The sequence below is a fragment of the Nycticebus coucang genome, chromosome 5 (assembly GCF_027406575.1).
Source record: "Nycticebus coucang isolate mNycCou1 chromosome 5, mNycCou1.pri, whole genome shotgun sequence".
Lineage (NCBI taxonomy): Eukaryota > Metazoa > Chordata > Mammalia > Primates > Lorisidae > Nycticebus > Nycticebus coucang.
The window spans coordinates 134246096-134259363 of NC_069784.1; the positions used below are offsets into that span (position 1 = coordinate 134246096).

At 42.2% G+C, this 13268-nt stretch overlaps 1 protein-coding gene across 2 annotated transcripts; it reads right to left on the reverse strand.

Moving 5' to 3' along the window:
- Positions 1-1139: 1139 nt before the first annotated feature.
- Positions 1140-12814, reverse strand: SOD2 (superoxide dismutase 2). 2 transcript variants are annotated; one of them, XM_053592958.1, is made up of 6 exons: positions 12657-12814; positions 12111-12313; positions 7796-7912; positions 4861-5040; positions 4228-4392; positions 1140-1323 (listed from the first exon to the last, which is right to left on the reverse strand). In XM_053592958.1, the coding sequence occupies exons 1-5, from the start codon at positions 12677-12679 to the stop codon at positions 4247-4249; spliced, it is 669 nt and encodes a 222-aa protein (XP_053448933.1). In that variant the 5' UTR covers positions 12680-12814; the 3' UTR covers positions 1140-1323; positions 4228-4246. The 2 variants fall into 2 exon arrangements, with proteins under 2 accessions (XP_053448933.1, XP_053448932.1); XM_053592957.1 differs by having other exon boundaries at positions 1140-4392.
- Between the last annotated feature and the right edge of the window lie 454 nt (positions 12815-13268).

Genomic DNA, 13268 nt, shown 5'->3' on the forward strand with positions numbered 1-13268 from the left:
GGAAAAAAAAAAAATGGGGCATGTATCAAAGATAGGCAGTAACAGATGCTGACAAGGATGTGAAGAGATGGGAACCCTCAATCCCTGTTGGTTAGGAATATGACTTAGTACAGCTACGATGGAAAATAGTATGGAGATCCCTCAAAAACCTGCAAGTAGAAACACCTTACGTATAGACTAGCAATTCCATTACTAGGTATATATAATCCAAAAGAAAGGAAATCAATGTCAAAAGAAAAATCTGCACTCTCCTGTCTCTCACAGTACTACTCACAAAAGCCAGGATGAGGAATCCACTCAGTTCCCATCAATGGATGAATGGGGAAAAAACTGTGGCATGTATACCTGATGGAATGTTATTCAACCATAAAGAAGAATGAAATATTGTCATTTGCAGAAACATGAGTGGAACTGAAGGCCACTGTGGTAAGTAAAATAAGCCAAGTACAGACATCGGCATGTTCTCAGTCACACGGAAGCTCATGAAAACGGCAAGTAGGTTGGTGGTTACCGGGAGCTGGGGAAAGCAGGGATGACGCGGAGGAAACAAATACAACTACTTTTATGGTAAAGATGGTAAATTACATATTTTACTATAATAAGGAAATTTAAGTGCTAAGTGGTATGTGCACGTATCTCTCTAACATTATGCTCCTATATTATCAGATAATGCTACCACAGATACGAATGGAAATATAGTTCATATGCTTTCTGGGCTTTTTTTAAGTTTATTTTTTATTTTATTTATTTATTTTTTTTTTTTTTAGAGACAGAGTCTCACTTTGTTGCCCTCTGTAGAGGGCTGTAGCATCACAGCTCACAGCAACCTCCAACTCCTGGGCTTAAGCGATTCTCCTGCCTCAGCCTCCCGAGTAGCTGGGACTACAGGCGCCCGCCACAAGGCCCGGCTACTTTTTGGTTGCAGTTTGGCCGGGGCTGGGTTTGAACCCACCACCCTCAGTATATAGGGCCAGCGCCTTACCCACTGAGCCACAGACACTGCCCGCCTTCTGGGTATTAAGAGTAAAATTTCAACTACTTATTTTGTTATTCTTTTCCCACAGAAAAGCAGTAGAAATGATAATAGCATTATAGGATTATTAACGTTTTTGACAAGCAAGCATAATAATACAGACTTCTTTGATGGTTGACAGAATCTTTTATTAATAGTCAAAAACTTCACACTTACAATAGGAAAATAAATCTTTCTTCAATGACTAATTAATTGAAATCTAGCCAGGACCTTATAGGATATTCAGCGTGTACTAGCTTGATGCACATCTTAGAACAGGATGTTAGCTTGCTGGCATCATTAGGGTATGACTGCAAATAAGAAACAGTGAAAAATTTATAAAACATTTTCCTAACAGCTTTCCCAATAGTAGTTCTCCTGAAATTAAAACAGAAAATACAATTTATATTTATGCCAAGACTTGCAATACACATCAATCTTAATGTTGTAGTTTTGCTATGACTTTTTAAAGGTGCTCAATAGAAATTCAAATCTTACTTTATGACCATGAATTTGAGGTGTTCAATAAAGTTGTAATTTCTCAACATCAAAAGTTTAATCATTACACTGCAGTTCAAGCAACAGAAAGTATTTGAAAGACAGTTTTGTTTTGCTTCCTTGTTTTCCTCCAGCACTAACAGTGCTAAGGTTTTGGAAGCACAATGATGACCACCAGGGTAGGTGCTGCTGGTTCAGTCACAAAAAACATTCTTGGATGAACAAGTCTCGTTCTTTTCGGAAGAAATGACAATTTACTTTTTACGTTTCTTTTCTGTTATAAAGAACAGGGCTAACCAATCTTAAAGTCCTAATTTCCACCAGATGATTAACACCTTCAGGTTGTAAATTCTCTTATCTTCTTAACATCTATCTAGTGGGGAGGAAAAACAAGCTCAGTGAGAGACAGGATGCTTCCCCATTCTCTCAACAGAGAGCAAAAATAGAGCCCCAAAGAAATTTCAGCATTGAATATTTTTTAAATCTTGGTAGGAATCAAAAAAGGAATCAATGTTAGTAGTCTCTGCAAATCTTTGTTAGTTCAGTACAAACCATGATCTAGCAGATGACTTGCATTTTAAAGCACATCTTTCAAAACATTCACTTGTCCAGTCTGTTTTACCAGGTCACCATCTTTGTTGATAGAGACAAAAGGTAATCACATGACTGCTGTTTGTCCTCCACAGAAGTTCTTTCATTATGGTATATAAAGAATGGCAATCAGAGTCTCCAAAGTTTTTTCCATCCACAAGCAAAAACATACACACAAACACACACATGGTTTTCAATGGTCTCATGTCGACATCATTGACAATTCAGAATACCCAAACACTTTTCTAATTGAATTCTAAAAAAAAGTGCCTTAAATTTAATTTTTTTTTTAAACTTCAGTCTTCAATATTGAAACTGCTAAGTTACCCCATTTTCTTTTTTATGAGAAAAACTAAAAGCTAAAAAAGTAAACTTGGGAAAACGGTACTACAGAGGTTTAGGGAAAAGAAACCTACATAAAGGAAACATTCCAACAGAAGGCAAAACCTATCTGCACAGAGCTGCTCCCTGTAGCGTTATTTGTAATAAATACTGGAAATAAATGTTCATTAATAGAATTGTAAGACAAATTAGGCAGTGTCCAATTGATAAAATATTACATAGCCACTTAAGATATTAGGAACACAAAACAATGTGGGAAATGCATAATTTTAAGGCGAATACAAAAAGGATGCCTGCCGCATTCAAACAGGGTTCACCTCTGTGCAGAAACTACACAGGAGTACAATCTGACGTGCTTCATGAATGTATTATTGACACAGTTTCCTCTTTAGTGAAAAACAATATAAAGCTTCTAGAGTAGCTGTATGTTCTTTGAAAGAAAATAAACAAAACACACGAAAAAGGACAGAATAAATCAAAAACATGTCTTTGGAAACTCAATGAAATTCAAATGGGGGGATGGGTAAATTCCCACCCAATGAGTAGGTTGCACAGGAATATTGCACACTTCCCAAATGAAAGACACGCCTATACCTCGGACTTTAACCCTCCAAAAGCAAACTACGTATCCTAATCATAGGTAGCCCCATATTAATCTGAAATTTAAAAAAAAAAAAAAAAAAAATGTTTTGAAAATAATCATTCCTCAGGGAGTCACACCACTGACCTTATCCAGAATTCAATTTCTTTCTACATGGAAAGGTAGTGCCTGGGCCTGGGCCTGGGCCTACTCCTCTTGAGGTGGTGGGGACAAGTGCCCTGCCAGGGTGATCCACTGGCCTAAACTCCATCATTTAGAGGCCTCACTTTAGAGGCCTCAACTCTATCATTGATTTTACCAAGTAGGTAGCAGTACACATTTCTATGTTTGAGGACAAAACAACATTTTTATATTTTTACCTATAGAAAAATTTAGATGCCTAATTATCATTTTCTCATAATAAAGCAGTTCTCAATTAACAATCAAATTACATGTATTTAAATGGCAAAATGGTGTTAACCCTCTGTAACATGTAACCATAAATAATTAAAGACCACAGGGTGTTATCTACCAAAAGTACTACTACAGAGGATTACTTACCAAAAAAAAAAAAAAGGAATTTTCTATAGAAAGCTGAATTTTCCCCTTAGGAAATATTTAATATTTTCTCATTAAACAACTTGGGTAAAAGATTACATTTTCTCTAACTGCAATAAAACAGGATTAGAAAGCTTTTACTGGGCTGGGTGTGGTGGCTTATGCCTATAAACCCAGCATTTTGGGAGGCCGAGGCAGGAGGACTGCTGGAGGTCAGGAGTTTGAGACCAGCCTGAGCAACACAGTGAGACTCCATCTTTACAAAAAAATAAAACAATTAGCCAGGTACGGTGGTGCATGCCTAATCTCAGCTCCCCAGGAGGCTGAGGCAGGAAAATTGGGTAAGCCCAGGAATTTGGAGTTGCAGTAAGCTATGATGATGCTGCAGCGCTCCAGCCTGGGGACAAACTGAGACCCTGTCTCGAAAAAAGAAAAAGCCTTTCCTGTAGGCTCTAAAAGTATAGAAAGGGAGCATCTCTGGTGGTTTTGTGATGACAGTCATAACTGCCTACCTATTTTAGTTCTGTGAAAGAAAACTATCAAATATGTGAATAGTAACATCAAGAAATACTATAATGAAGCAGCTTATTAGCATATTGCAATACTCTATACTATTACAAAAATAGCCATCAAGATCTTAACATACTCAGTATAATGATCCTGTTTTACTTTTTGCAAGCCATGTATCTTTCGGTCACATTCTCCCAGTTGATGACATTCCAAATAGCTTTCAGGTAGTCAGGTCTGACGTTTTTATACTGCAGGTAATAAGCATGCTCCCAGACATCAATGCCCAGCAGTGGGATAAGCCCTAGCAGAAAAAGGGGGGAAAGCAGAAATTTCAATCTAAAACATTGCATCTTCTCAATTTAAACTTTTATTATTTTTTTGCACACAAAATTACCCTTGACAACAATCTCATTTGTTTCTTATGTAAATAGGAAATTTGTATAAGAATAAATATTCCTGGCTCTGTGCCAGTAGCTCAAGCGGCTAAGGAGCCAGACACATACACCAGAGCTGGCAGGTTCGAATACAGCCCGAGCCCACCAAACAATAATGACAACTACAACCAAAAAATAGCCAGGCGTTGTGGCAGGTGCCTGTAGTCCCAGCTACTTGGGAGGCTAAGGAAAGAGAATCACTTAACCCAGGAGTTGGAGGTTGCTGTGAGCTGTGATGTTCATCATAAGTTTAATCACTGCAAGTTTTCCTTCTTTCTAGTTGAATGCTTTACAACAAACCATCATTCCCAAATAGAATGTGTTTTAAATCTAACCTGTTGTTCCTTGCAATGGATCCTGATTAGAACAAGCGGCAATCTGTAAGCGTCCTTGTTCCTTATTGAAACCAAGCCAACCCCAGCCTGAGCCTTGGACACCAACAGATACAGCTGTCAACTTCTCCTTAAACTTGTCAAAGGAACCAAAGTCACGTTTGATGGCTGCCAGCAACTCCCCTGTTTAAAAAAACAAATCCAAAAATCACCCACAAATGAACAATTATAATAAAATGTTTTATATTATTATTTTATGTATATATTATATTATATATAATTAAATATTATGGCCTAAGAAATAACTGGACAACATTGCACAGAAATAATAAAACCCAGTGAACTTACATAACACAACTGTTACTCCTATCCTGATATCATTAAGGTTTCACAATTTGGGTTCACATGTTTTTTAATGAAGGCTGTTAGAGGGGTTTCTTTACTCACTGTGAGTTTTTCATCAGGAAAGCAATACTACTTTCTATTAGCATTCTTTCTTTTCCCTGAATAGAAAACTTATTCTGGATTCTTCTCACCCTGTTCTTTGCCCCCATTTCAAAGTAAAGTTATAATTGTTACCTGGTTCTTCTCCAAGGCAGCCTAGATTTTCCCATTTTGATTAAATTGCTTTAAAAAGGGTTATTTTTCTCTTCTATTACTGAACTAATGGTGCACTTTCAGAGCTAAAGCCCTTTCATTCTGTAGCAATATAGAATATAATTCTAGATTAAGCATATGAACTATGTAAGTGGGAAAAGATTTCACTTTTCTTGCCAGGAGCAGTGGCTCACGCCTGTAACCCTAGCACTCTGGGAGGCTAAGGCAAATGGATTGCCTGAGCAATGGATTGCCTCACAGGTTCGAGACCAGCCTGAGCCAGAGCGAGACCTTGTCTCTAAAAATAGCCAGGCATTGTGGCAGGTGCCTGTAGTCCCAGCTACTTTGGGAGGCTGAGGCAGAAGAATCACTTGAGCCCAAGAGTTTGACCACGACAATCTACCAAGGACAACAAAGTAAAACTCTGTCTCAAACAACAACAACAACAAAAAAAAAAAAAAACCACTCACTTCTCATATTCTGCTGGTTTAAAAGTAATCATCTTTTATAAGCACAATTGATGGAATAAAGTGGTACAGATACCACAAATGGCAGAGAGGGCTGGGTGATGTTGCTCACACACATCCTAGCATTCTGGGAGGATGAAGCGGGTGGATCGCTTGAGCTCTGGAGTTGGAGATCAGACTGAGCAAGAGAGCCCACTCTATAAAAATAGCTGAGCATCATGGTAGGCGCCTGTAGTCCCAGCTACTTGGGAGGCTGAGGCAGGAGGATGGCTTACGCCCAAGAGATTGAGGTTGCTGTGAGCTGTGATACACAGGATTTTGTGTCACCAAGGTGACAAAGTGAGACTCTGTCTCAAAAAAAAAAAAAAAAATGTTGGCAGAGTACCAAAGCCATTGGTTGAACATGGATGTATCTAATATTCTGGTAACTGACAAAACCTTAAAAGTATTGAGTCATGGTCTAAAGACCTAACTCAGAAAAAATAAATTATCCAGTTTCCATACTTACTCCTTCATTTACCTTACCTCAAAAAGAAACTGCATATTTCAAGTATAAAAGATAGGCTGCCTTTAATAACAATGATTAAAAACAATAAAACCACAGACACTTAGGGTCAATGCTAGGAGCCCAGAAGCAAGGAAGAGCTATGCTTACAAGCTCCATACCCTCCCTGGGGTGAGGAGGATAATTAAAGTCATCTGAGCCTCCACAAGCTACAAGGGAAGTCAAGGAATCAAAGATGGGGAACAATACTGTCTGGTTCTGTACTCCCCTCATTTCCTGCAATTTTTTTAAAAACTAGAAAACCTAATTTTCTGGGACAACTGACCATTTATCAGTAAGAAAGAGTAATAAAATAATAGCAAAGGCACTAATAACTTATTATTTAATTCTCAGCTGGGCACAGTGGCTTATTCCTGTATCCTAGCATTCTGGGAGGCCAAGAAAGGAGGAGTAGCACTAGAGCCCAGAAGTTCAAGACCAGCCTGGACAATATAGCAAGACCCCCATCTCTACAAAAAATAGAAAAATTAGGCAGGCATGGGTGGCACAGGTCCATACTCACAGCTACCGGAGAGACTGGAGGGGGAGGATTGCTTAAGCCCAGAAATTTGAAGTTGCAGTAAACTATAATGTGTCACAGCACTCCAGGCTAGATGACAGAGTAAGGGCCTGTCTCAAAAACAAACAAACAAACAACAACAAAAAAAAACATCTAGTCTAATTCTCAGAATAGCCCTATTATTACTCAGATAAAGAAGGTAATAGCTACTTGGCCCTCGGCCCTTGGCCCCATATACCGAGGGTGGCGGGTTCAAACCCAGCCCCAGCCAAACTGCAACAAAAAAATAGCCGGGCGTTGTGGCGGGCGCCTGTAGTCCCAGCTACTCGGGAAGCTGAGGCAAGAGAATCGCCTAAGCCCAGAGTTAGAGGTTGCTGTGTGACACCACGGCACTCTATCAAGGGCACTAAAGTGAGACTCTGTCTCTAAAAAAAAAAAAAAAAACCAAAGAAAAGAAAGTAGGTAAAGATGGGTAAGGATGTAGCCTACGCCCTTGAGCTAATTAAGTGGAAAATTCATCTTAAACTAAGTTTCTCAGTTTTTCCCTAATATGAAGTACAGCCCAAAGAAACCAAAGGTGGAGCTGTATTTGATATCACATGTGACTGTGTATATAAAATCTGACAACATAACCTCTGAACGCATTCTCCATTCCTACTAATGTCTCCTTGAAAGTTATAACTGTCTTGTCTCCTTGCTGTGAAACATATGCCACTGTGATACCTCAGGGAAAACTAAAGACTTAAGAAAATTAACAGTCATTCCTACAATACCTGAAATGTAGAGAAGGGCACACCAATACATACAAACCTTGGGGTTCTCCACCACCATTAGGGCTCAGGTTGGTCCAAAAAATGGCATGATTGATATGACCTCCACCGTTGAACTTTATTGCAGGCTGAAGAGCTATCTGAGCGGTAAGATCTCCTGAAAAGTTAAAATACAAACACATTTTTTAAAACTCTTACCTTTTCAACCACTCTATATGCTGTTTTTTTCTTTGTAAGACATCAGACAATGGCAGTGACTTATCTTTAACATCCTTGTTGGTCCTAAAATGCACCAATTTCAGATTCTACCAAAAAAAGGACCTCCCAAAATTATCTGTCTCAGAGGACTTTCAGTTCAATTACTAACACGTGGAACAACTGATCAGGGGTCCAAAGGGGAGGTAAAGTTAGAAAATTTACTTCCAACCTCCAAGCACATCAGGATTCTCTTGGATGGGAAAGATTTCAGGAAATAAAACACCAAAGAGAAAAATTAAAGAAAATAATAGAATGCTAAAATGTGCAGCTCAATATTCAGGCTATAGGGAAAACTTTCAACTCTTACGTTCCACATAGATAACCATTCATGGGGAGGTATTTCAAAGTCACATGAACAATAAACTCACCATACTCAAAGCAAACTCCTGATTTGCAACCCCAGTCTCACTCTCGCTACTGCCTTCCCCACCTCTGTAAATGCGGTTCTGCTCCTTGGGACATCCCTGGTATCCTGACATCAATCATTGACTCCTCTGCCCTCACCCGGCAGCCAGGCCACCAGCACATGCATCAGCGGAGCCAGCTCTACTTTCAAAACACACCCAGAATCCACTCTCTCTCCTAACTCTGCTGCCACATGACTGACTACGCAGGGCACCAGCACCTCCCACCTGCATGACTGCCACCGTCCCCTCACCCCCTCCAAAGGCTTCCCTTCTCACTGGGAGTGGACCCCTTGAGTGTCTTCCTGTGGAGCCCTCACTCACCCACACTAGCCTTCTTGCACTCACATGACCAGCTCAGCTTGCTCAGCTCAAAGCTGAGCGACTTGGCTGCCTCTGCTGGAAGTGCCTCTGCAGGGCGGCTCTTACCTGAGAGCCTCGTGCTTCATTCACTCCCTTCTCATTCAAGCCTCCACCGAAGGTCAACCTCATTAGTGAAGCCTTCTCCAGCCACTACATAACTAGCTACATAACCAGCAATTCCTGCCACCTCTCCCAGACCCCTCAGTCTATCATACCTTTCTCCATGGGCCCTGCCACTCCTGGCACACTACACGTGTGTCTGTCCATCTGTCTCCCCACTAGCCTATCAGGACAAGGGCTTCCCTGCACCGCAATTTCCCCAGTGCCTAATGTATTTCTCCTACACAGCAGGCCAGTAAATACTTGCTAATTTACTAGACTATTGAATATATTGAAGGCAGTTTCCAAGAAAAAAAATCAATTCACTGGTATCCATAGTTTTAAAGAAAAAAAAGGATGTCACATTTCAATGATCTGAATATATGTATTCTGGAAACACTGGGAAAATAGAAACCAAAAAGTAAATAGAAACCAATTCTCTGCCTTACTAAACCAGTAGGCAAAATGAAATATTCTTCTCTATGCCTTCCAGAAGCTAAAGATTTAACTGAACTACTAGAAAAGTGGAAATTCCTTTGTCTAGTAAATACTGAGTGCTTATTATTCACAAGATATCAGAAGAGGGAACGTGATGGATCCAGGACCACTGAGAACTCTGCTCTCAAGGACCTTACGTTTTCAGAAAAGTTCTTGACTGCTGTTCTTAAAAGTGTCTGCTAAGAACATACGTAAGATGGCTCAGTGCCTGTAGCTCAGTGGCCAGCCACATACATCGGGGCTGGTGGGTTTGAACATGGCCCAGGCCTGCCAAGCAACAATGACACTACAACAACAATAAAAAGTAGCCGGGCGCTGTGGCGGGCACCTGTAGTCCCAGCTATCTGGGAGGGTGAGGCAAGAGAATCGCTTAAGCCCAGGAGTCGGAGGTTGCTGTGAGCTGTGACGCCACAGCACTTTATCCAGGGTGACAGCTAGAGGAGGCTCTGTCTCAAAAAAAAAAAAAAAACAAATATATATATGTATATATATATAACAAATATATATATCTCAAATTTAGGTTTTTAAAAAAGCTATACAAATATCCATTAACTTATAGGCAATGTAGTACAAGATAAAACTTTTTTCTTTGTTTTTTTTTTTTCTTTTTGCAGTTTTTGGCCAGGGCCACGTTTGAATAAAACTTTTTCAATGGCTTTCATTAAGCAAGCTTTGATTCCATAAAAAAAGGACTGGAATTAAGCTGTTTCTGAAAAGAGACAGGGTCCTAGATGTCAGATGGTGCCTTGCAGGATGTACTTTCACAGCTGGGCTGTGCCCTAGCCTCTCCTCATTACCATACCCTTCACGCATTTCTCATTTTCTAAATCACAGGGCCTTTTCCAGCATTCAAGGTTCCTCTTGTTACAACCAGCTTTCATTAAATAAGCTTTGATTCCACAAAAAAAGAACCAAAAGTAAACTATTTTTAAGAAAGAGAAAGGTCCCAGATATCAGATGCTGCCCTGCAGAAGTACTTTCATAACCCTGGGCTGTTCCCCACCTTACACAGCTGGGCTGTTCCCCCCCTTACACAGCTGGGCTATTCCCACCTTACACAGCTGGGCTATTCCCATCTTACACAATTGGGCTATTCCCCATTTTTTCCCCATTACCACATCCTTCACACATTTGTTATTTCATAAATCACGGGGCCTTTTCCCGTATTCAAGGTTCATTCAGAGTTCCTCATCTTGCAAATAATCTTCCAGAATGTGGTAACTTCCTCCACTTTGAGCTTAGTCATTTACCTCAAACGCAACCAGGCTGAAATACTGTATTTTTCCACTAGATGTCCCCAGTCAACAAGATGTCACTGTCTAAAAGTTACTCAACAAACTTCACAGGTCTGAAATTCAATAAAATGAACTAAAGAAAGTAATTTTTTTTTTTTTTACTGATAGCTTATCAAGCAATACAGGTAGTCTGGGAATATGACTGTCCATTATTTTCCTTGTGCAAACCACTAATAGATTAAAAGGATGCTACTATTTTGCACAGACACATTAAAGTAGTATTCCCATACATACCTCCAAACTCAAAAAGTCCACACAAAGTGTGGTTTTTGTCAACCAAGCCCTTAAATAAACATTAGTTGGCATCAAGATTACATGCAGTGGCTCATGAATGTAATCCTAGCACTCTGGGAGGCTGAGGCGGGTGAACAGCTTCAGATTAGGAATTTAAGACCAGCCAGAGCAAGAGGGAGACCCCATCTCTACAGTCCCAGCTACTCAGGAAGCTGAGGCAACAGAATCACTTGAGCCCAAGAGTGTGAGGTTGCTGTGAGCTGTGATGCCACAGCACTCTACCAAGGGTGACAAAGTGAGACTCTGTCTCAAAATAAATAAATAAATAATTTTAAAAAGTTAACTCCATATTATAGCTTAATGGATTTACAAATATTAGTAAACAGATAAGATACAAACCTGTTTGTTTCCCACAAAATGACCCTATGAACTTTAATCCCTAAATTGATTCAAGAAAAGTATCAAATCTTAAGGGCCTGAAGTGTTCCACAATTAGCTAATTGCTTTTTGGTAATAAACATCATAGTGTTGACTCCTGCCTCTTCCCCAGTTGCTATCACAGCGAGGCAGTCCTGTTGGTGTGACCTGGCCTAAGGCTTTCAGCTCAATAGCTGTGCTGCACTTGGAAAAGGAGGTTGAGAAGGCTGTCCATCTCCCACCTGCTGTCCACAAATGCTCAATCTGGTTGCTGACAGCAAAGCCCCACTGCTACTTTTATCAGGTTACCGGACCCTCAATGACAGCTGCATATTTGATGGTGACTGGGTCAAAGTGGACAGGCCGTCTGAGCCCTCCAGCAAATGGTTAGCAGACCTAACAGACCAAACATTTCCAAGAACATCACATGACAAGAAAAATTTCAATTGCCAATTTGCAAAAACAAGTTGCATATAGAGTTTTCTTTAAAGGCTCTACAATTCAATGCTAGAAAGATACGTAATAAAAAATGTGACTTACAATAGTAAAATTCATATACAAGTTCCTTTACGAGATCTTAAGTTTTCTGAGATAATAAAAGAAGTTTATACAAACCAATCAAGAAACTCATTCTCCAGTGATATAGATACTTATTTCAAAAAGAGATTTTCGTGCCTGGAAAACTCAGAACTGGTACAAACATGTTCTGAGGAAGGGGCATTTCTCCATGGACACCTGCTGACTGTCACATCTACCGCGGGCCCGTTTTCTGCGGCTCAGCACCTACCTTTGGCCAGGGCCTCCTGGTACTTCTCCTCCGCGATGTTCAGGTTGTTCACATAGGCCGCGTGGTGCTTGCTGTGGTGCAGCTGCATGATCTGGGCGTCAATGTAGGGTTGCAGAGCGCCGTAGTCGTACGGCAAGTCGGGGAGGGTGTGCTTCTGCCTGGAGCCCAGACACCCCAATGCTGGCGCCAGCCTCCTGCTCGTGCTAGAAGACACAGAAAACAGAGGGGGTGAATCCACAAAGGCCGAGCCCGTCCACGCACGCATGACTGCAAAGGAACCAAAGCACGCAGCGCCCTTGGTGAATTCGCCGGCTCCCTAAACGCCACTTGCCCTCCACGGCACACGCGTGGCTTCAGCAGCCTCTCCTAGCGGACCCCCGCTCCGGCCGCCACGCCCGGCACCTGCAGGAGAACCGCCCGCAGGTACTCTGAACCAGCCAGGCCCGGCGTGGCCCGTGTAGCCATGCCCCGGAGGACCTGCCGGCCGCGCGCCCCTTAGTTCTCGGAGCGATGACGGCGTTTCCGCTGCGGGCGTTAGCCTCTCACCTGCATGCTGCTCGGGACAGCATGGTGCTGAAGCTACTTCGGCACCGCTCTCGGGCCTTCTCCTACTGCGATCGGTCTTGCCGAGCCGAGAGCCGCGACTGCTCCGCGTCCCCGGCAGCGCAGCAAGGGCAACCACAGCCCGTCCCACTACGCCCCGCCCCCGCTACGCCCCGTCCCCACGCCTGCCGCGCCCAACAAGCGGGGGGAGGACGGAGCTCCCCGCGGTCTGTCCCATTGGCATTTGTCGCACACCCTGCCCCCAGGGAATGGTAAATAGAGGATTTCAAGTTTATCCGTGATTGTGGTAACTTCCGTGCCTATTTACCGAATTTCTGTGGCGAGTCGCCAAGGGAAGGTCGCCCCTGTCCCCCCGTAGAATTGGTATGGCCCGCAGCCCAGCGGCCTCCCTCATCCTCCAACCCCCACCGGTCTCCACCCCCTGCCGGGCGCCCGCAGGGTGGTCAGGCTGCAACTACTTTGGCCTCTCTTTATCTTCCTGCGGCGCTGGGGCGGCAGCCGACCCGGAGGCCTCCCGCGGGGTCCCAGGGGCCGTTCCTAGGGGAAACAAGGCCTAGCCACCAGTCAACGCCGCCCAACGAGCGTGTTAGCGGA